Consider the following 23,706-nt stretch of genomic DNA (forward strand, 5'->3'; position numbering starts at 1 on the left):
GCGTAGCGAACGAACTTCAACCAGGACGTGATTGAACCATGCGAACGAGCTCATCTTGAATATGAAAATGAACGAGCATGTGACATAAAACCACAATAGGACAGGACGACGTCTGTCGGGCCAGCTATTTAGATATAAATGAGAAAGATCATGTTTAGGACAGCAGTTCTCTTCTAAAAAGCTTAAACATGCCAATAGCTTGATCACTAGAAAAAGAAACTAACAAATATAATCAACGATGCTATTCATAAATCAACATGATTCTGAAGGCACTAGATGAGTAGAGTGTAGTGAGTGGATGGAGTGGAGGGAAATGGAACACTGAACACTGGGACTTAGGAGTGGAAAAGTGGAATGGAATGGATTAATGGAATGGAGAATGGAATGATTGATGATAATGATAAGTTAAGTAAAAAGTTGTCATGTTGTTGATGTCGTCAAGCTTTGTAAAATATTTATAGACTTATATTAGAATATTTTTGTGCTAGGAATTTCTACTAAAATCAAGGTGTTGATTTAATTTTTAAGATGAGTGCTCCTCAAAAACCCTGGGAAAGTGGGCGATGCAAAGCCCATCGCAGCACAAATCCAGGAGTAATATCAGGAAAAGGAAGGTAAGAAAAACAACTACATCATCTCCTGTTTAAGTCTTCTTAATTGTCAATAGAATAAATATCAAGAACTAAGAATTAAAAAAAAACCCTCTTTCATAATAGCAGTTGGACCTTGTTCAGCTTACTTTCATAAGCCTACTGGGAGACACAAAACAATAAGTTACACAATAGGCCTAGGTAGGCCTAGGCCTAGGCTAGATTGTCAAATTTTGATTTTCATCCATTGCTCAGAACCGTGTTCTTCAAACCAAGCTTTGTAGGTTGTAGGCCAAGGAGCAGGCTGGGTGGGATGTGATCAAACACTGGCATCTAAAGTAATACTTTGCTTTCTCCGAAAATTGGATTAGGCCCTAGTTTTTTCCCTAATGGTTGGGTGGATGGTGGAATAGGCCTACAAGAATAAACCAAGCGGGTAACAATCAGCAGTAAATTAAATTTTTAGCATTGTAAATCTTAACTTTCTGGAATTTTCTTTTAACCCTCCGAGTGTTAACCCTAGCAGTGGCCAATGTTAGAAGTGGGGAATGGCCAACCCATTTTGGCGATTTTGCAGACCTTTTTTTGAAAATTCGTAAAAATTCGACCGTACAAGTAAACCTAGCCAACCTCATATCCCATTTTGTTTGGAAAGAACAGGAGAATCTAGAAATAGTATTATCATAATGATTTAGACAGTGTATTTTATCGGTAAAGTGAAAAAATAAAAAAATTTGAATTTTTTTGAAATTTCAAAAGCGGCCTCGGTATTTTTTTTTCTATGGATTTTTTATGGGAAATTCATTATATACATTTTGTAGACAATTTAATTCCCTACATAGAAATATAGCCTATACAGTAACATGTTAGGAAAATATTTTTTTTTATAAGTTTTTGGGGCGAAATATAATGACAAACGGAGAACCGAAAAAATTGAAAACCGTACAGTGTTAGTTTTATGTTGTAAAAAGTTATATAGGTAATAGGCTATATGTGTATACTAATAATGATATATACATGTTTGTAAAGCTAATGAAGTAAGGAATAAAAAAAAGTCATAAAGTTTATGGTAAAAATAATTTTTTACCTATAAACATACGTATATAAAATAATGTTTTTATATTTTAGCGATTTCGCGAGAAAAAAGTTCACAGTATTTAGTATACAATTTTTGTACCAAATATTTTACTTCAAACCAACATAATAATCTTGTAGTGTATTCAATTACGTACATAAAAATGTATAACATGTTAGAAATATTTTTTTGTAGGTACGTAATAGGGACATAATAATACAATAACCGCAAAACCGCAAATAAGTGTTTAAACTATAGCCTACAGTGTTTGTTTGTGTTGTGAAACATTATGTAGGCTGATGATATGTAGCCTACATATTTGTAAAGCTAATGAAGTAAGAAATCCAAAAAAGTCAAGTTCGTGGTTTAGGCAGTCGAAAGCTTTACTAAAATCTAGGAAGAGGCTTGTTGAAGTGCTGCCTTCTTCTAGTTGGTCTAGTATGTGCTCCGTCAGTTGTATTAAGGCTGTGGCTGTCGATCTGCCTTTGATAAATCCATGCTGTTGACTATTGAGAAGGTTGTGTTCTTGAAGATGGTGTAGGAGTTGGGCTAGTACTATCTTTTAGATTATTTTTGAAAACGTTGATATTAGGGAGATTGGCCTGTAGCTGTTTCTTTCTATCGTTGGTCCATTTTGGTATTTTGGGTAGACTTAAGCTATTTTTAATTTATCTGGGAATTTTCCTTGTGAGAGTGATTTATTTATGAGCTCTGTCAGGGGTATTACTATTTCATTTTTACAGTTTTTTAGAAGTTTAGCTGATACCTCATCAGTTCCGGATGAATTTTTCATTTTTAGAGATTGAATGGTCTTTTGCACTTCTTTTTGTGTGACCCGTTTGAACTGGAGTGTGTGATGTGGCATTGGTTCTAGAGTTATTGTTATTTTGGAGTGTTCGGTCGGCTATTGATGAGAAAAAATCAAATCATTAAAACAGTTTGAAACTTCTATTGGGTCGTCTATTGTTTTATTGTTGACTTGAAGATGGATTTGGTTTTCAGTATTTGATCTCGCTTCCCTTTCTCGGTTTATTGTTTGCCACAGTGCTTTAGACTTGTTTTCAGCCTGGTTTATGTGAGCTGTGTTGTTTTCTTTCCGAAGCATTTTCAAATGCTGGTCGTACTCCTTTTTTTTAATAGTTGTTCTGGCTTTGTCTTCCATAAGTCCGGTTGTTTGCTCCTTTTCTAAGGCCTTTATATATTCATTTTTAAGTCTAGCCGATTCTTGATTCCAGCACTGTCTCCTTTTATGCTGTTTAACTCTTGACGTTTTAAGAGGGCAGGCGTGGTTTAGTGTTGTCTGGATGATGTTGCTGAAATTGTTGTAGGCTTCATCTACGTCATGAGTTTGTATTATAGTTTCCCAGTCTTGTTCTTGTAGTTGTGTCTTAAAGTTATCTATTGTTGTTTTGTTGAAGATTCGTTTATTTTCTTTGATGTTGTTGATGATCGGTTTTCTAGTGATGATTTTTGCGATTTGTGCGGTATGGTCAGATAGTTCTGATGTTATAACTGAGGTTTCTATTTGTTGATTATCAATGTTTGAGCATATCCAGTCTATTGATGTTTCTGAGTCACTTGTAATTCGAGTGGGAGGTAGCCTCAGTCTTGAGATATTGAAGGAGGTTAGGAGTTCTTCAATTTTTTTGTTTTCATTGTCATCAACTAGGTTGTTTACATTGATGTCTCCCATTATTAATATTTGCTTATCCGTAGTGAGCACTGTTTCCAGTTGTTCAGAGAGTATATCGATGGCTTGGTCTAGGTTTGCACTTGGTGGCCTGTATACTCCGAGGACCAGCAGTGGATTCCTGTTTAGCTTCAGTTCAAAGAGCACAGTTTCGCAAATCAGTTCTGTTTCCTCGCTACTTGTGCATATGAGTGATACATGCTTTTCCCAGCCACTTCTTACGTAAGCGACCACTCCTCCTTTGACATGGGATTTCCTTGAGAAGCCTCCAATAAGTGAGTAATTTTCTACCCACGTGTTTTGCAAGTTTTGTTGTGCTACGCCGTGCTCTGTTATTATGATCAGGTCCGGGTCTTCATCTTGGAGGAAGTGTGCTAGTCTATCAGTTTTTTTTAGATAACCAATTTATGTTTTGGTGTAGAATTTTAAGTCCTTGTTGGCTATTAGGTGTTTGGAATTTTACTGTACGGAGTGTCGGAGGGGATGTGTTACATCTTTGAGCTGGTTTTTGTGCTTTTCTCTGGGATGAGGGTGTTCTTCTAAAAAATGATGTTGGGAGGTGGGAGTGTTTAGGGGTTCTTGTGTGCAACTTTGGTTTTTGTTAGTTTGTAGTGTGTTTTTATACTTTGGGAGGGGTGGTTCTGCGATTTTCTCAATGTTGATGAGGTATTTGGAAAGTTCCTGGGAGCTAAGCAAGTTTGCTTGTTGTATCCAACGTCCTAGTTTATCATTACTGCTGGGTGTTGGAATGAGTGTGTGTGCCTTGAGATAGCAACGATGCAGTGGTGCTGCGACTCATAAATTTCTTCTCTTTTAGCAGATGTTCGTATGACAGCTATGTTTTCTGCTTGCCGTCCTTGAAATTCATGTATAAGATGCGTTGAAGCCTAGCTGTTTAGTTCTCTTTTCTCAGCTTGTTTGAAGACCAAGCATTTGTATTTATTTTTGTCGAGAGTGAGGTTCAGGCTTTCTAGTCCCTGGTACTGCTGTGTCGCCAGTTCTTTCTCTGTCTGGTTGGTGGTTTGCATTCCTTGGCTGTAGAATTTTGAAAGGATGGCTGTGGTGCTCTTTGTGCATCTGTAAGTGGTGTTTAGTATTTTTGTTGTTGTGGCTATTTCTGTAATGTTCTGGTATTTAATTTCTAGGTTCTCTGCTCTGTTTATATATGGTATTTGGTTCATGTCGCCAATAAGCAATAGGCTACTTCTTTAGCAGTTGATAAAATGGCTGCAAAGAGTATTTCTCCGGCATGCATCATTAGGGCTTCGTCGATGAAGAGCCTGTTATAGGTGTTTCCTCTCTTAAGATGTTGGGTGGAGTTTATTATGAATGAATGCACGGTTCGGAAGGTGTCATTGCATTTTGCCTGGCTATGGTCTAGGTGGTTGGTTTTGTATCTCTGTCGGAAGTCCATTGCCGCATCTCTTGTAGGAAACAGGATGAGGTCCCCTGTAGCATAGTTGTTGAGTAGGAAAGTTGTTTTCCCACATCCTGGCACACCTTGGACTAAGTTCAGTTCAGTGTTGTATGAGTTTTTAATGTCAATGTGTTTTGTGCTATTATAGAGATGTAGTTCGTTTAGGAGTATTGTCTCGTCTGATACTAAGATGTTTTGATTAATTGCTATGTTGTTTGGAGCAGTTGCATAGTTTCCATTACCTTTCCTCAGTAGTTGCACTAGACGTGCTCCATCGAAACCGAATTGGTAAGGTGTTGTTTCTTGTTGGGTGAGGAAGTTTCCAGTGTTCAGGTTTATGATGGCGTATTTGTTTTTGGTTCTATTACAGAAGTCTTGGAGTTTAGGGTCGTCTTTTTGGAGGCTGCTTATATTGTACTCCTTGTATATGGTGTTAAGGTGGTGTAGCAACATCGATTCTTTTGACTTCCAAAGTTCTCTTTGCTCAAGCATCGCTGCTTGAGCGAAGCTTTCCTCACTGTTGGATGGTAGACATGGAGGTTGATAGGTGTTAATTCCTGTGTATGTTCCCGAGTTGTTCTCGAAGTACTGTAGTACGAGGTTTTTGCTTTTCCTGGGAATATTTTTGCTATTTTCCTTTGTACCCTGTCTGTAGTGTGGTCAATGAGGTCATCAATAATTTTTTTGTAGTCTTTTGTTTGTGTGTAAATCCGGAAACGATGTAGGTAGGCATTACATGAATATTGTAGTAGTATTTGTATTATTTCTCTGATGTGTAGTTTGCTGAGGCTGGCAGTTTCTATGAATTCTTCGAGTCTGATAGAGAAAAGTACTGGGAATTTTATACAATCGTTTGCCAATTCAAGGAACCGGAACAGTTTCCTCTTCCAATTGCCATTTATTCCTGTTGAGCATATGGCAATGTGAATGTTGTCCTCGTTGTCTTGAGCTGTAATAAAGTTGTTAAAGGATAGGTTTCTATTTTCTAGTCTCCTGATTATAGGTCTAGCTTCGGGTGGCAGTGTTTTGTATTCACATGATGTTGGGTGTTGTGTGTCAATAAGGTGGATGCGGCATGTGTGCTGTAGGTCCTCATCTGTTATTAATTGTCTGCTTATCAGCGGGGTATCTTCTGGTGGAAATGCAAACATCTTTTGTCCTTCGAGGCTACGATGGTCTTCCTCTGTAATCATAGATACTCTGCCGCTGTTTGTGTTCACAGATTTACTCCTAATGAATATCCCTGGATGTGCTCTTGTTTCGGTGGATTCAGCATCTTCATCGTCACTGAGTGGAATAAGAGAGGCTGTTTGGCCCAGGTCCAGTGTAGAATTGATTGTTGTGTTTTCATCAGTTTTTTAGGCAGGGTTTGTCTGTTTCCCTCTGTATTAGGTGTCTTCAGTTTTTTAGGCGGGGTTTGTCTGTTTCCCTCTGTGTTCGGTGTATTCAGTTTTTTAGGCGGGGTTTGTCTGTTTCCCTCTGTATTAAGTGTATTCAGTTTTTTGGGCGGGGTTTGTCTGATTCCCTCAGTTTCAATATGTTTGTGACAGCAGTAGTTTTTGTCTCTTTTGTGTCTTGAGTTCTCTCTTTTTAGTTGCTTTTTATTCAATTTTTCCATATTCCCTTCTAAGGCCTTGATTTTATTTTTTATGTGTAGTAGTTCTGTGTATATCGTTGTGTTTGGAGTTGACGGGAATGCATCAGAGATCGTTGTTTGGGTTTCAGAGTCTGTGTATATTGGTCTAGCTGGGTTTCTATCTACGACAGGCTTATTTTGTTCAAGTTCTTTAACTTTGTTTTGGAGTTGTTTGATGTTTGTTTCATATCTAAGGATAGTTTCAGTACTCTCCTTGTCATGTTCCTCGAACATTTTTTCTAGGCCATATCTCATTTGTTAGCGAATTTCCCATATAGGGAATAAGCTATTACCGTAGTACTCATGGTAAGACCTGGACGCGGGACCGATTTTTTTTTGTTTTGAGGTCCCTAGAGACCAAAAAGACCATCCGTTCAAATTCATATATATATATATATTTATATATTTATTAGGAAAACTGTAGTGATTAGGGCTACTATTTTGATATGTAAATGCATTATTAAAACTAAGTACCCTTTTTTTAATTCATTTTATTTAACAACTTATTTTATTTTATTTTATTTTATTTATTTATTTTATTTAAGTTGTTAAATAAAATGAATTAAAAAAAGGGTACTTAGTTTTAATAATGCATTTACATATTTATATATTTATATATATATATATATATATTTTCAATAGTGTTTAGTTTGTCATCTAAGTTTAGGTTGTATTTTATGGACTTACTCAGTAAAGATAATTCGTTGTCATCAAAATCAATTTCAGTTAGATTTTTATTATTATTAGATTTTATTATATTAGATATTATATATTTTACATATATATATATGTGTCCGTTAGCACGATAACTCGAGCAAAAATGATCCGATTTTGATGAAATTCGGTACAATCGTGTAAACCTACGTTTATTCGAACGAGTTCGCGATCCAGCATGATCGGACCATGGGAACGGGGGTTTACGGGGGTTTTATGGGGTAAAAATAGGTTTTTCACATTTTTGACCCAAAAAACATAAAATTTAGCAATTTCTTCCCAAACCATTTTGTAGAGCTTAAAAAAAACAAATAATTTAGTATATTGAAGCGTTATTATGCGCCTAATGGTTACGGAGAAAATTCCAACAAATTGTAAATTTAAAATTCCCATGTTATTCTTATGGAGAATAAGTAAACTGTTGTAGTTTGCTTGTTTATGAACATAGTACCTGGGGACCGAGCTTTGCTCAGGTAAAATCATTAGTTTAATATGAAAGCAGTCTTAGTATTGCAGATACATTAATCCATTCCCAAACTCCACACTGCTCGCCTTTACTACTTCGTTCACCACTTCCTACGTCGTGGGTCTGTTTCCTTCCCTTCCCATAGCATTTTAGGATTGCAGATACCTTAATCCAATCGTCATAAACAGTTCCCGAACTCCGGACTGCTCACCTTTACTACTTCCTTCACCACTTCCTACGTCGCGGACCTTTTACCCTCCCTTCTCATAGCATTTTAAGATTGCAGAAACCTTAATCTAATCGTCATAAACAGATCTCACACTCCAGACTATTCGCTTTGACCACTTCCTTCACCACTTCCTATGTCGCGGACCTGTTTCCCTCCCTTCCCATATCATTTTAACATTGCAGATACCTTAATCTAATTGTCATAAACAGTTCCCACACTCCGGACTACTTGCCTTGACTACTTCCTTCACCACTTACTACGTCACGGACCTGTTTCCCTCCCTTTACATTGCATTTTAAAATTTCAGATACCGTAATCTAATTGTCATAAACAGATCCCACACTCCACACTGCTACCCTTGACTACTATGTATCGAGTTCAGTTTAATCTTTGCTTAATAGTAACAACTGATGTTTTTCCTATTGTACTGTATTTTGTTTTGCTAGTATACTGTGGATAGAGAACTTCTGCGCATGCGCACGCTGAGGTGCCCGTAGGTACGGAACGTCACGTTATGTCTTAAAATGTAAACAAAATGACAACAATGGCGGAATGTTTTCTCATAAGGCCCATGTTAAATTTTCAAAAGTTTGTACTCATAATATGGCGAAAATAGATTTTTCCTGGCTATACCACTGGTCTAGAACTTATTTTTGACACAGAACTTAGTTATTCCGTAAATATAAACGTTTTTGTTAGAGCCGATTCCCAGATCGAGTTGACAAGTATTCAAACTTTACTCGTATTATATATAGGATTTTGATCAAATTTGAAAAATGTTTTTATTTCTTACTAACTATTAACATAAAAAAAAAACAGTTTTACCTCCCTGATGCAGCAAACCTAAGTACTTGTTAAACTAATTCTATTTAAATCGGGAATAAATGTTATATTTTTAAGTAGGCATTTCAGTGTAAATCAAATGGAAATTCACTTAGTCTGCAGGTTTGCTGCGGCGGGGGTATTTCTCCTTTATCAGTGCTTTATCTAGTTCATCTGTTTTTTCAATGAGGGAGTTATATTTGAATAGGATGTTTTCGTTTTCAATGATGCATTCCTCTAGTTGCTGTTGGTATATTAAGGAATGGTCTTTGGAGTTTTTCAATTCCTTTATTTCATTTTCTAGAATAATGTACTTGTTTGTCATAGCTACTAAGTTTTGTTTGAGTTCTTTATTCCTCATTAGTACGCGCTGCCAACCTCGGATGCTAAAGATAGTGAAGTTTCAAGGTCAGCTGATTCTATGTCATTTAGGTTACTAATCCTTTGCTCTAGTTCGTCTACACTGGGGTTTTGGACTTTGGTGTCTTCGGTACACGAATTACATTTCCAGCTTTGTATCTCTAGGTTCGTAAGCGTTTTCAGTTTAAAAGAAAACACTAATGCGTGTTGTGTTTGTAATAATTTAGACTAAGTTAGTAAAATTTGGTTTAGGTTTGTACCTTTAATTTGCTTACTATTTATTATGCTAAGTTAAGCCTAGATTAAATACTTATAGCAAGACAAATGATTAATCTGAAGAATTTCTTAACAATACAAATTTAATGAACTAAAAATAAGATATTACAATGATGAATGGGGTAAATGAACAGATAACAGATAAGTTAAGTTATAGGGTTGCCATCTTTGGTTTAGCCTAGCTCAGTAAAAACAGAACAATGAGTTTACAATTTGGTTTATTTACATAAATCTCAGGGAGGGGAACTCGGCTGGCTAAAAAAATCTTCAAATATTTTAATTTATGAAATAAAATATGTCAATTATTATGAAAAATGGGATAATTTTGATATTGCTCTTAGGCTTGGATAGGTAAATTAACCCTAGCAGTGGCCAACCGTCGCCTGGTGACGGTATGACGTTGATGCTTAGAATGGCCGATGTCGTCTGGTGACGGTATGGGCCGAAATTTTTTTAACGGTAAAAAAAACACTTACAATCAACTCAGATGAGAATAATATATATACCATTCGAAAGATCACATTCTGAACTTTCATTTGATTACATAAACAAACCCTGTAGCAGGTATATAACAATGTCACGACGATTAGAAATCAAATGAAATTTTGGCGCGGTACGACTTTTGCAGCCGACACTTGGGAACTGGCAAAACACGTCTTGTTTGGCATTACCCTGCTCGGGTAATTTTCGTCTTGGGATGTTGCGGGTGGTACCACGGGATAGCCATTGATTTTATCTTCATTGTGGTAGTAATATTTATAACTAAATATTGATTGCACAATCGGTACGATTTTATGAAAACAGCTGTTTTCGAAATTTCTAGCAAATGGCCAACAGTCGTCTGGTGACAGTATGGAAAATACAAATTATATACAGTGAAAGTTATTATTACTAGTCATATAGTATATCATTTTGAAGAGGAAGAAATTTAGATTCAGAGAGTGGCAGCCCTGCACTCAGGGTTATTTCTGTATGCTCGCATGTAGACGACAGAATTGAGTCATTACTGCTACAGTCTGTCAGCTGTCTTGTATTGCCATTGTTTGTTTGTGTTGTTGCCGTAATAGTTTTATCCGCGATTTATTACTAAATATGTTATTAGTTCGTAGTGTTGGTGTTAGTGAAGTGTTGTGTGTGTGTATAACAGTAATCTTCATGCATAAATATTACTGAATTGTGTGAAATAGTGTTCATAAAAGGTTGTATTTTGTTAGCATCATGTCCTAAAATGACGATTCTGACATTCAGAGATTGTTGTACCTATATAATTATATACCCAAGGTGTTAGGCTATACATTTTTATAAAGGTAAATGAATACACTACAACATGTTTATAATGGTTTGGGGGTAAAAAATTTTGTAAAAAAGTTATAGCCTAGATACTAAATATGCCTACTACTGTATTTTGTTAGCATCATGTTCAAAAATGACGATTCTAGCATTCACATGATGCTATATATGGCCTATGCTATATAATGATTTACCCAAGGTGTTATACATTTTTATAAAGGTAAATGAATACACTACAACATGTTTATATTGGTTTGGGTGTAAAAAAATTGGTAAAAAAATTATATAGGCTACTAAATACTGCACACTCTATTTTCTCGAAATGCGCAAAAAATTCAAAACGTTCTCAAATTGATACATAATCATAGGTGAAAATAACTTTTTACCATCATACTTATGACTTTTTTGGATTCCTTACTTCATTAGCTTTACAAATATGTAGGCTACAAATCATCAGCCTACATAATGTTTCACAACACAAGCAAACACTGTAGGCTATAGTTTACACTTATTTGCGGTTTTGCGGTTATTGTATTATTATGTCCCTATTACGTACCTACAAAAAAAAAATTTCTAACATGTTATACATTTTTATGTAGGTAATTGAATACACTACAAGATTATTATGTTGGTTTGAAGTAAACAAATTTGGTACAAAAGTTGTATACTAAGTACTGTGAATTTTTTTCTCGAGAAATCGCTAAAATATAAAAACATTATTTTATATACGTATGTTTATAGGTAAAAAATTATTTTTACCATAAACTTTATGACTTTTTTTGATTCCTTACTTCATTGGCTTTACAAACATGTATATATCATTATTAGTATACACATATATTATAGAACTTTTTACAACATAAACTAACACTGTACGGTTTTAAATTTTTTCGGTTCTCCGTTTGTCATTATATTTCGCCCCAAAAACTTATAAAAAAAAATATTTTCCTAACATGTTATATATTTCTATGTAGGGAATTAGATTGTCTACAAAATGTATATAATGAATTTCCCATAAAAAAATCCGTAGTAAAAAAATGCAGAGGCCGCTTTTGAAATTTCAAAAAAAAAAATTCAAATTTTTTGATTTTTTTCACTTTACCGATAAAATACACTATCTAAATCATTATGATATTACTATTTCTAGATTCTCCTGTTCTTTCCGAACAAAATGAATATGAGGTTGGCTAGGTTTACTTGTACGGTTGAATTTTTACGAATTTTCAAAAAATGGTCTGCAAAATCGCCAAAATGGGTTGGCCATTCCCCACTTCTAACATCGGCCACTGCTAGGGTTTAAGTCCAACAATGAATAGACTAGGTGAAAAATTTATCAAAGTTGAATTTAGTTCTCTTGTTCAAATTGTTTTTCTGGGATTATTCTTGATGAAAATAAAGTAGTTTTTGAATTCAAATTATTAGGTTCGATGATCAGAAAGTAAATAAAATAGGTCTATTAAGTTGAATTTCTTGAAGGTAGGCTAAGCCTATACAAAATGGAGAGTTCTCACCAGATCTTCAGTAACAGTGTCCAATTTATATAAATTTTGAGGTGGTAGTACAAATTTGAAATGAAAAAAAATATATATGTAAGCTAAACTGTTTTTCTGTAGTTAAGTTAGGTAATGTTAAGTTAAATAATTTTGATCACTGACTTTATAAATATTAGGGATTATACCCTCACTGAATTTAAGGTGTTGATGCTGCCATGTCCCAATAGAGAAGGAGGAAAATTTTAGTTTCACACAGGATGATCAGAGTTCATTGTTGAAGCCAGCTGTCTTCTTTCTTCATCACTTGCACATGCACTAATAATCAGGCTTTTAGATATTAATTTAATGTTGGGGTTTTAGAAATAATTTAGACTATATTAATAATTTTGGATAAAAGTGTTATTGCAACTATGGACTTAATTACAGGTTACAGGTTGTTATTAACAATAATTGTTGAATATATAGGCCTACAATATATTTTAAAATGTGATGATGGTTTCTGAGGGGTGATTAAAGGATAATATAATTTAAATTTACTATTAATTTTCTGACAATTTATTTAAATAGGCTATATGGCGAATTTTGGTACAATAAAAGAAGAAGAATTATATAACTAAAGAATGAATGTAGTGAATGGTCTAAAAATGACATGTAACATTGCAAGTTTTTTATCTGTCCAGTTCAGGCATTTGGAGTGATACCATAGACTAACCAACACAAGTAGACTTCTCATCCCATTGTAAATTTTGAAGCACGTTTTTCGTGTCTAGTTCATGTACGTGACACAAAGGCGCTAGTGTCGACGAAACTTTGTTTCTATTATTTTAGGGTTAATTTCTTGATTTGTGCTTTACTGTTTGGTTATATAACTAAGGGACAAGTTATTGTTTATGATTAGACCGTATTATTTGGTTAAACGAGGTTTTAAATGGCTGTAATAACGGGAAACAAATTGTAAACAAAACACGACCTCTACAGAAAACCGTACAGAACTAACAATAAAATTGGCTTCAGCTGTTCCATAAGGATGGGAAATCTACTAAGGGAGTATGTTTTATCTATGGTGATACCATTGATTGCACTCTCCGGTACACAGAACGCCTTTGTGTTTAACCCCTATGTTGCATATTCCACATGGATATTTTGACATGATTTATGGTGGTTTCTGATTGTCACTTTTTTAGGGGGGTTTAGTTTTTGGTGGTTGTGAAATAAATTTCCTCTTGGTTTGGTCAAATTGTTTAAGTGTTTTTTATCAGGAATATTATGTCAATTGATAACATATGTGCAGTCTTGCATTAGTAATTTGAAAGCACAGCTCAGCTCATGTTGGCATTGGTCAGTTATTAGCAGTATTTTGAGTGGGTTAGCAAAGATGGAATGTGCTGATTGTGCTCTGTCAGCATTGCTTGTCACCAGCTGTCACAGTTTTAATTGGTTTATTCTAGTTCTGTAAATAGTGTATTATTCATAATTCATAAATATCTTAGAGTTTTTCAGTTTACACTGTCAGAAGATTACAGAAGGTTATTCTCCATAAAAATAACATGGAAATTTTAAATTTACTTTTTTTTTTTGAATTTTCTCCTTAACTAATAGGCGCATAATAACGCTTCAATATACTAAATTGTTTATTTTTTTAAGCTCTACAAAATGGTTTGGAAAGAAATTGTGAAATTTTGTGTTTTTAGGGTCAAAAATGGGAAAAACCTATTTTTACCCAATAAACCCCCTATAAACCCCCGTTTCCATAGTCCGATCATGCTGGTTCGCGAACTCGTTCGAATAAATGTAGGTTTACACGTTTGTACAAAATTTCATCAAAATCGTATCATTTTTGTTCGGGTTATCGTGCTAACGGACACATATATATATGTGCATATATATATATATATGAGAAATTCGCTAAAACCTAACCAAAACTCGCTATATGATTTCCTTAATCAGTTTTATGAGAGAAAAGGCATATGGGGAAGGCCCTCGTGAGGATTCGCCACTACAGGGCTGTCCCTAGGGTTGGCGGCGCCTGGAGCAAACATGGTCGTGGCGCCCCCTCCCCCCCAGCAGCAATAGTCACATTCGCATATTTTAATACAATGTTAATACAAATACTATAGCCGCTGCGCGGCGCCCCCTCAGTTACGGCGCCCTTGCCCCGATTGCCCCCCCCCCCCCTTTGGACGGCCCTGCGTCACTACAATAAGTTCTTTGAAGTTCTATGTTGTTTTGTTCTAAGTCAAGTAGGCCTATTTTAATTGACTGTTACCCTTACATTAGTACATTAGTACCCTTCACAGTTCTCATTTTGCTACGTATGACATTGCTATGATCATAAAAATTAATAAAACTAATCTTTCAAACACAAGTGGGTTGCAAACAGTTCTGAGATGAAAGCTTGGTCCCCAGAGGTAAACGTTTAGGGACTGCTGTCTCACAAGCGTTATTATAAATCCCACTTAAAAATATAGTTTAGGCTAAATGAAAAAATGTAGTCTAATGATGGTCATGCTGAAACCCTGTGTTCTCCCAAAGTGTCAAATTAATTTGCGGGTTCTTTAAGTTAACTGGAAAACAAAGGTTGGCCGCTGTCTTCTAATGTTTCTCAGACATGATCTAAATCTTGAAAGTAGACTTCCTGGAAATCAGTCACGTCCATATGGAGTTGTGCTTCTGTTCACATTCTTCTTTTGCGGAGAGCTCTGTACGTTTAAACATTTTAAGTTTATCCTGGCTTCTAGCAGCTACTATGATTAAGCAAGCCTATAGTTGGGGACTTTTTGTTCGTGGTAGGCCTATTGTTAAAACAGTCTAGTCATATGAATTTTTATTTTTACTCTTTTTATTTAACTTTGTTGGTTCTAGATATATTTAGCGAATTTCCCATATAGGGAATAAGCTATTACCGTAGGTCTTATGGTAAGACCTGGACCCGGACCAATTTACTTTTTTATTTCGAGGTCTCCAGAGGCCAAAAACACCATCTGTTCAAATTCATATATATATATATATATATATTTATATATATCTATAAGTATAAAAGAGAATGTTTGTATATATATATATATATATATATTTGTTTGGCAGTGATAAACTCAGACACCGCTGAACCGATTGCCACGAAACTTGGTACATACGTGTAGAATTTCATGGAATAGGTTTATACACCATCAATTTCGTGATCCGTCCAATCGGCTCCGCCCCAGTGGCTCTGGAGTTTCCCATGTTAACCTTATGAGAAATGGAATTAATGAATCTTAACAGCTGTTTCAATTAAACAAGTTGGTTCTGTTCTATGATGTTCAATAGCATTAAAGTTACAAGGATTACCAACAGGGTGCAGCACTATTATTTCTTTTACATTTATGACAACAGCTAATTTGCAACGAAAAGGTGAGTGAGCGTAGCGAACGAACTTCAACCTGGAGGCGAGTTAGCGTAGCGAACGAGCTAACCCGAAGGCAAGTGAGCGCAGCGAACGAGCTCCAACCTAAAGGTGAGTGAGCGTAGCGAACGAACTTCAACCAGGACTTGATTGAGCCATGCGAACGAGATCATCTTGAAAATTAAGAAGTTAAACGGGGCAAAGCCCGCGGGTTACAGCTAGTATCCTATATATATACAATTGTTTAGATAAAGGGCTACTATTATAAATAATGAAGAAAGCATATTAACTCAGTACCCTGAAATTATTTTTATTTTTAAAACTCAACATGTTTCGGCCTTTAGGCCATTTACAAGAGTAACATTTAACCTCACTTCAAACACAAACAAATTAATTAACAAATAAACATCATGTGATGATCTTTACATATGATTTTTCTTTTTTCTTAAAATGCATAGTAATATAATCTTTGGTCATGGAATTTTGTCATAGATATATATAAAATTTTACTATGGTTGTTTAATTTATTCTCTTCTTGATGTTTGTGTTGACAAAATTCCATGACCAAAGATTATTTTACTATACATTTTAAGAAAAAAGAAAAATCATATGTAAAGATCATCACATGATGTTTATTTGTTAATTAATTTGTTTGTGTTTGAAGTGAGGTTAAATGTTACTCTTGTAAATGGCCTAAAGGTCGAAACATGTAGAGTTTTAAAAATAAAAATAATTTCAGGGTACTGAGTTAATATGCTTTCTTCATTATATATTTATATATATATGTGTGTGTGTGTGTGTCCGTTAGCACGATAACTCGACTAAAAATTATCCGATTTTGATGAAATTTGGTATAAACGTGTTAACCTACATTTATTTGAACGAGTTCGCAAACCAGCATTGATCGGACCATGGGAACGAGGGTTTATGGGGGGTTTTATGGGGTAAAAATGGGGTTTTCCCATTTTAGACCCTAAAAACATAAAATTTTAGAATTTCTTTCTCAAAAATTTTGTAGAGATTAAAAAAAGAAATAATTTAGTATATTGAAGCATTGTTGTATGCCTAAGGGTTACGGAGAAAATTCAAAAAGGGCAAATTTAAAATTCCCATGTTATTCTTATGGAGAAAATGAAAACTGTTGTGGTTGACTTTTTTATGGATATATTTCGATCAAATTTAGCAAATTTATTTATTTCATCCTATACTATTGACGTTTGGTCAAAAAACACTGTTTACCTTTTCCGTAGCAGCAAACCTAAGCACTCGTTAAATCTAATGTTATTTAAATTGGGAATAAATATTTCTTTTTTATGGAATATTTTAGTAAATATGTAATCAGACAAGTTGAAATTCGCTTAGTCTACAGGTTTGCTGCGGTGGGGGTATTGTACAATGGTGTGGATAACAAATTTATTTCAGTTACCATTTGATTGATAACCTATTTTTTTCTAGGAATGTGGCCTTTAGTCATGCTCCCCACCCGTCAAGTCAGATGCCTTCAATGAACAATCCGATTGCCAATTCACAAAGAGTGTCTGGACTTCCCCCTCTACCCCAGAGACCACCGCAGCTACACACACGTCCAGGGATGATGGGGGTACCACCTAGGTTTGCTAACTACGGTGGATATGGCATGGGCATGAGTCCATATGGCTCTATGTCTGGTTATGGAGGCTACGGTTATGGGTCATTTCCTATGGGAGGAGGTTTTGAAAATAGGTGAGTACTTAAGTTTTATTCTTTATTCACTCAATGACATTATGCTATGATAGCCAAAACATCAAGGAATATCAAATATACAATAGTAACTTAACTACCTAGAACAAATAGGCCTACTAAATTAAATAATAGACTAGTGATGCAACAAAACAAGTTTTAACAAACAACGGACAGAAAAAATTAGACCTTTTTAGCCTAGGTTTAATGAACCTACCTTTATCAAAATTATTAAACTTTAAATTTACTTGAATCTTTGATAGCTATCAAGTTTACAAAAAGTAAGTTTCAAATTATTATATATTTAATTTAATGTCTAATGAATTTAATATATGTCTTTAATCCAAAGAATACCGATGATTTCCTCCGAATTACCCTTTGAATTCAAGCAACTACAATTTCCTTTGCATCTTGCTTTTGCAATCACCATTTAGGCACACGGGCATCCCTGACTATCACCGGTTTAACCTTAGAAAATGCATGCTTTTCACATGGACAGCTGTATGTATGTTGCATGCTCAGTAGTTGGTAAGTCTAAAATTTAATTAAAAAACTAATAATTACAGTTCATCCACTGGCATTAAAGTAAAATAAAATATTTTATTTTTGGTTTTGGTATATTTTTTATTATTTATATATTAGCCTATAGAATATTCTTTTAGCTAACTTTTTTTTGTCTGTATAAATAATAACAACAGCTGATCTTTGTTAATATTAGTAATATTGTAAAAATAAACATTAATTTCCGGTTCTTCTTGTTACAATGACTTAATGAATTTTCTCTCTTAATTGTTCATTTATTTACAGTAATATGGTAGCTGTCATGAAGAGGAGGGTTTTGTTTCATTTCATCAAACATTTTTGCTTTTGTCTAAAACCCCATTCAGATGTCATCTCAAAGAAACTACAGAAGATAAATATTATATTTTATGAGTATCGTTTGAGATAAGTTATCTCAACAGAAATTGTTTTCCAGGTTTTTACAAGTGGCTGAAGAAGGCTCGCGGGATGCTTTTCAGTCTATAGAGTCAATAGTTGGTGCCTTCACGTCCGTCAGTATGATGCTAGAGTCGACCTACTACGCGATGCACTCGTCATTCCACGCAGTGCTGGGAGTGGTTGACAACTTTTCTAGACTCAGGCAGATGTTTGTTTCTATGCTCTCAACATTGACACTACTGAAAATTATAAGAAACTTTTACCGACGATTGCTGTATTGGCTCGGTAAGTTATAAATTCATTGTGAAAGATTTTTAACCCACCTAAAGATTTAACAGTTACCTTAAAAGTGGCCAAAGAGCTGACAGATGGTCAGTATTTAATATCGATTTTATAAAAAAAGGCACTCTATTCCTAATTGTTGATATTTATTTAATTTTTTAAATTTAGGCTTTGTAGTAGACTCCCTCTTATCCGGACATCGGTTTAACTGGACTACACTCGGCGGAAATGACATCTCTTTAACTGTACAATTTTTATCAGCACATCTTTTTACTGCTTGGCTCCTTTACTTTACTGTGGACACTATTCAATGTATTTTGTACAAGAGATGAATAAAGAAGTTTTGAATTGAATTGAATTGAATCGCTTTAACTCGGACTAGATTGGCAGGAAGTGGGCAGTACTGAAACGACTGTTCCTGTGGGAAAGATTTGAGACCAGTGATCATGTGTCTAAATACAATGCTCTCCAAAATTTAAGTCAAATATTTGGGTTACATAACTAGTTTTTGGGGACATCGGTTTAACCGGAAAAACCATTATCCGGACTGGCCTCGGTCCTGAGGAGTCCGGATAAGAGGGAGTCTACTGTAGGTCTTTACCATATAGTCCTAAATCTTGTTTATTATTTACTGATTTCCATGGCACAGTCCAACATCTCAATTGAAATGAAAAAGGCACTTGTAATTATTATTGACACACATCAACTATGTATTATAAAAACAAAACTAATCCTTACATTAACTCAATGAACCACAGCTGTTTTATTGCAATTAAAACAGATTTACCGTTTTTCCAGGTGTACTAGACCATAACCCTCAAGCAGATCGTATATGGGACTCTGTACATGATTCTGCCGAGAGGGAAGGTGCGATGCTTCCAGGGGCCAACACTTCCAAATGGCCTCTGATCACCTTCCTTGGATTACTGTTTGGTGGTCCGTACCTCATCTCAAAATTCGTGTCCAGTCATTCCAGTGCGAGCCAGAGTGAGTAGGTTCAGCTGATTAGTGGATAGATTATTGTGTTATACAAGACGATCCAATTCTCAAACCAGTGACCTTTGGGTTTGAAGGTAACAATTTTCATCACTAAGCTACCCAGATTGTTTTATTTTTTCTTTGAACAATCTTTATACTAGGCTACCTTTTTTAAGAATCTGAGGACTTAGTATGTCTACAAATGCCAACTTAGATTAGTACCATTGAGTATACATGTACTAGAGTAGATACCAATGGAGGTCACTGTTGCCTGAAAAGCGCTGTTGCAGAGTAGCGTCAGCGGCTCGAAGTACTCCATCTTGGGCCATGTCAGTAAAGCAGTTTGGTATCTTGGGCCATGTCAGTAAAGCAGTTTGGTATCTTGGGCCATGTCAGTAAAGCAGTTTGGTTGTTTTTAGACCCCCCTAATCCCCTAAGCAAACCCTAATCTTCATATAGAATCAAATAGTCTAAAGAAACTCAATGTAGAAGAGTACCAATAAATTGATGATTCGCTTTACTCGGTTAGGTCTGTGGGATCCATTGGAAGGATTCAACGTGAGGACTGCGTACCCACACCAGGCTGGCACAGAGGCGGAGCTGAGTTTTCAATCCAACGAGGTGTTGAACCTTGCCCCGAGGGAACAGCAACTCTACGAGAACAGCGGCTGGCTACTGGCCGTAAACCAGAACGGACAAGTTGGCTATGTCCCCGTTACCAGGCTGGCTACTGCTAAAGCAGCCACGTCTAACGCCAACCCCGCTACGCCACCCAGTGAAAGCGTTGTCACCCACAGTAAGTACTAGGCCTTTTTTTGTGATTTATAGATTTTTTTATAGTTTGTGTCATTGTTAGCACACGTTGATTATTTCTTGAATGTTAAAAGTTTTTTTTTAAGAAGGAAACAAACCACTTGGAATATTTTAAGAAGAAGGATACACTTACTCAAGAAGACGGTTCCAGACAGTTAAAAGCAGATAATAGGTTTAAAATACAGTTAATTTGATATTTCACCCTTTTTTTTGAAATGTAGAACATGGAAAGCTGTCCGGAGCTGTCTGTGGAATTCTATTTTCCATGGTTTGCTAGACACCCTTCTTAATGTATTGTTACTAACAATAACAACATTGTTTTAGTCCGAAATAGGATTTTATTATATTCATCTTTATAGATTTATTTTTATTTTACTGCGGTGAAAAATATAGTTTTTAAGTTACTTTGTAGGCTACTAAGTCTTTATTGTTCTTAGGCTTTACAAAAAAAACATATATTTCATCCTCATTTTGCTGATCATGTGCAAAACATATTATATCTGTTGTAAAAATGCATTTAAAATGTTGTTAAGTTACTTTTTGTAACCTTTAATTTCCATTATTTATAAAATGGAGGAGCTAAATCAGTCACTTCATTTAAGGGTTATCCCTAGATTTTGATAAAACCTTAACTGAAGTCAATTATTTAACTCCTTTTATGATAGTAATTTTTATCCAAAAACCAAAACTAGTTTCCCCTACTTCAACAAAGGAATACTTTATGCAGGTATGTAAACCTACACAACTTTTTTCTGTTTCTAATCCATGTAAATGATTTTCAGCTTCAGAATCTCATTAAAGACAGTGGTACATGAATGGTATTGTCTTCCTCTTCTGGAGTTCAACCAACTACTCTAGTCTCTTCCAATGTTACTTGTTATTTCTCTGTTGTTAGTTTATACATGAAATATTCCTTTTTATATCAAATGAAGAATTTAAATATAAGTGTAGAATATGAGTGCTTTTAAGAAATATGTTGACATTAACTGTTCATGCTATTCGAACAGTAGTTTTAGTCACATGGGGCACGCAGGTTCATGCCATGAGTTTGTGTGGCGAGGAAATTGGTTTATTGATAAATGTTTTTGGATTTGTTTTTATTCAACAAGTACAAGAATGTAATCCATACATTCCAATTCCGTACAACGGCCATACGGTAACGGATTTGGTTTTCCAAAAAAGCCATCACGTACTTACTCGTTTACTGTAATCTATGTGTTAGTAACATTACACAGACAAGTGACTGTAAAACTTAAGATGGATCACTTAATCGTAGACTAGAAAACTATTTTTATTATTTTATTCTAAGGTGTTTAGTTGTAATTGTGATAGCCGGATCTTGTAATACCCATAGATAGTGAATATTTAGTATTTTTCCAAGAAATGTGGCTGGACTACTAATGTTTGTAAAAAAACACGGGCTTAATAGGAAATGTGTACAATCAGGTATGCAAGTAAATATGAGTAGAATGCAGCAATGCTCAATTATTTTGTATTTCTTTTGGTTTTTTGAACTTTTGTGTTGGACAAGTATTGTAAATTTTTTAAACTATTTTTTAATGTAAACTAGTAAGTGTTTTGCACCATACAGCATTCATTTAGTAATTTTTCACTTTTTATATTACAACTTTTTTAGACATACAGGGTCTTTTGTTTTAGGGATCCAATCAATTTTTGAAGCATTGTTTTTGGGTCAGAAGCCAATTGAAGCGTCATTATGATATTTTATCAGACAGTCCTCAGTTACTTCCTGAGTCCTCATTTAGTTATGAAGCTTTATCAAAATATTCAATGAATTCTAATTTTTAAATTCCAAAATGTAGCCATTTCATTTTTTGCATTTACATTATATGCAACGGTTTTTATCAAAACGTATTAAAATAACGTTACGGTATGTATTTATGAATAATATTTTACGTTAAATTAAAATTTATCTAATTTTACTATATAACAAAATGAATAAGTTAAGAAACAACTGAATTTCAATGATTTTTAAAGGAACATAAACAAGCCCCACATGTACTTGGGATCTTTACACGTATTGTTTTTTTTTTTTTACTTTTTGTGTAGATAAAAAAAATTTCACTTACTCTTGCCGGTATTTGAAAAGCTTATAATTAACTCAGAGGACTTAAATCAACTTAAGTGTTACCAAATATAAATAGAATACTGCCAAAAATAACTTATGTGCAAGGTAGTTCGGAAAGCATTGGTATAATGTAGGTTTTGTATAAACAATCTTAGAGAAGATCGCATGAAAAGTCAAATGGGAAATGCCACGTTTGGTATGTTGAGTTAAAATGGAGGTACTAATTCCGTTCATGTACAGCCTACTTTTAGTTAAGGCAATAAATGAAAATGGTTTTAAGTCTGAACTAAAATTTGTTTGTAATGTTTCCCTTTGCTTGTAACCTCTTTTGTTATTCACCATGCTGATGAGCTCCTAAAATATTCTTTAACATCACCTGTAGGAAGAAATCCCATTGATTTCTTTGAACTATTCCTACCATATGCTGGGTTGTTTATCTGTTAGTTAAGAAGATGATACGGTTACTGTAAATCTCTTTTAATAAATGATACAACATTTTGTTTAGTAATGCCTTCTTTATACCCTACTGAACTATCTGAATAAAGTCAACGAATTAAATGTAACATAAAGCGTACTACTTTTTTGAATAAAGCGTAAACGAACCTCGGAGGTTTTCATCACAATGGAAACTGCTGGAAATAGCTGGATGGGATCAGCTAGCTTACCTGGTAGACAGAGTCCAGATTAGCCTTGATTACACATAAAACACATGACACTAAAGCCCCTGTCACACGGAGCTGGTTCCAGCAGCTGGTTCTTGCTGCGAGATCCAGCAGCTTTAGTTGCTAGTTCTCCAGCGCGCTAGAAGTCCTGTCAGACGAAGCTGGAGAACTAGCGCTACAACTTACAAGTTTGGTGATATAATTGGAACTGACTGTGTAGTTAACAAAAATAATGTCTTCTGTTGCTATTAGAATTGATGTTTTGTCTATGATCAGCTATCATAAAATTAAAAAGTGCAAGGAAAAAATATACTTTTAATATATAAACACTATTATTCTGTATCTACTACGGGCATGTAAATTAACTAATTAAAATCAAATAAGTTGTGGTAGGCGTATAACAAAAGGACTTTATCTTTCAAGAACACATTCATTTAATTAATATATGTGAGATGTAGCAATCGTAACAACGAGAAAATTACGGCAATGTATGAACAATTTCTAAACATGAAAGTTTAAATTTATTCTTGATTATTTTAAATGTGTTTACCTTACCTACCTTACCTCCTTGGCCATTGAAACCTCAGAAGGTTTTTGGCCTCGCCAACGATGCTTCTCCACTCTTCTCTATCCACCGCCCAAAACAGCCACATCCTTCAGCACCTGACTCCTCCATCGCAGTCTCGGCCTGCCGAGTGGTCTTCTGCCTTCTGGTTTGTTCTGGTCCACAGCTTTGATCAATGATGAGTTCTCTCTCCTCCACACATGTCCAGCCCATCTCAGT

The 23,706-nt window shown here is 34.9% G+C and overlaps 1 protein-coding gene across 1 annotated transcript; it reads left to right on the plus strand.

Moving 5' to 3' along the window:
- The first annotated feature begins 390 nt into the window (after nucleotides 1-390).
- Nucleotides 391-22,758, plus strand: LOC128995387 (peroxisomal membrane protein PEX13-like). The gene is made up of 6 exons (XM_054420397.1): nucleotides 391-614; nucleotides 16,896-17,162; nucleotides 18,136-18,383; nucleotides 19,179-19,367; nucleotides 19,888-20,154; nucleotides 20,954-22,758. Exons 1-6 carry the CDS (start codon nucleotides 529-531, stop codon nucleotides 20,968-20,970), a joined length of 1,074 nt encoding a protein of 357 aa, XP_054276372.1. The 5' UTR covers nucleotides 391-528; the 3' UTR covers nucleotides 20,971-22,758.
- The last annotated feature ends 948 nt before the right edge of the window (nucleotides 22,759-23,706 follow it).

This window comes from Macrosteles quadrilineatus, unplaced genomic scaffold, assembly GCF_028750875.1.
Source record: "Macrosteles quadrilineatus isolate MER2022 unplaced genomic scaffold, UCM_ALF_1.0 Scaffold_5__1_contigs__length_97177068, whole genome shotgun sequence".
Taxonomy (NCBI): domain Eukaryota; kingdom Metazoa; phylum Arthropoda; class Insecta; order Hemiptera; family Cicadellidae; genus Macrosteles; species Macrosteles quadrilineatus.

What these genes read in the sequence shown, in the direction of transcription:
- LOC128995387 (XM_054420397.1), top strand. Translation starts at nt 529, where the DNA reads ATGAGTGCTCCTCAAAAACCCTGGGAAAGTGGGCGATGCAAAGCCCAT. An exon ending in GGAGGAGGTTTTGAAAATAG is followed by an intron (nt 17,163 to 18,135) that starts GTGAGTACTTAA and finishes ATTGTTTTCCAG; the next exon opens with GTTTTTACAAGTGGCTGAAG. An exon ending in TCATTCCAGTGCGAGCCAGA is followed by an intron (nt 19,368 to 19,887) that starts GTGAGTAGGTTC and finishes TTACTCGGTTAG; the next exon opens with GTCTGTGGGATCCATTGGAA.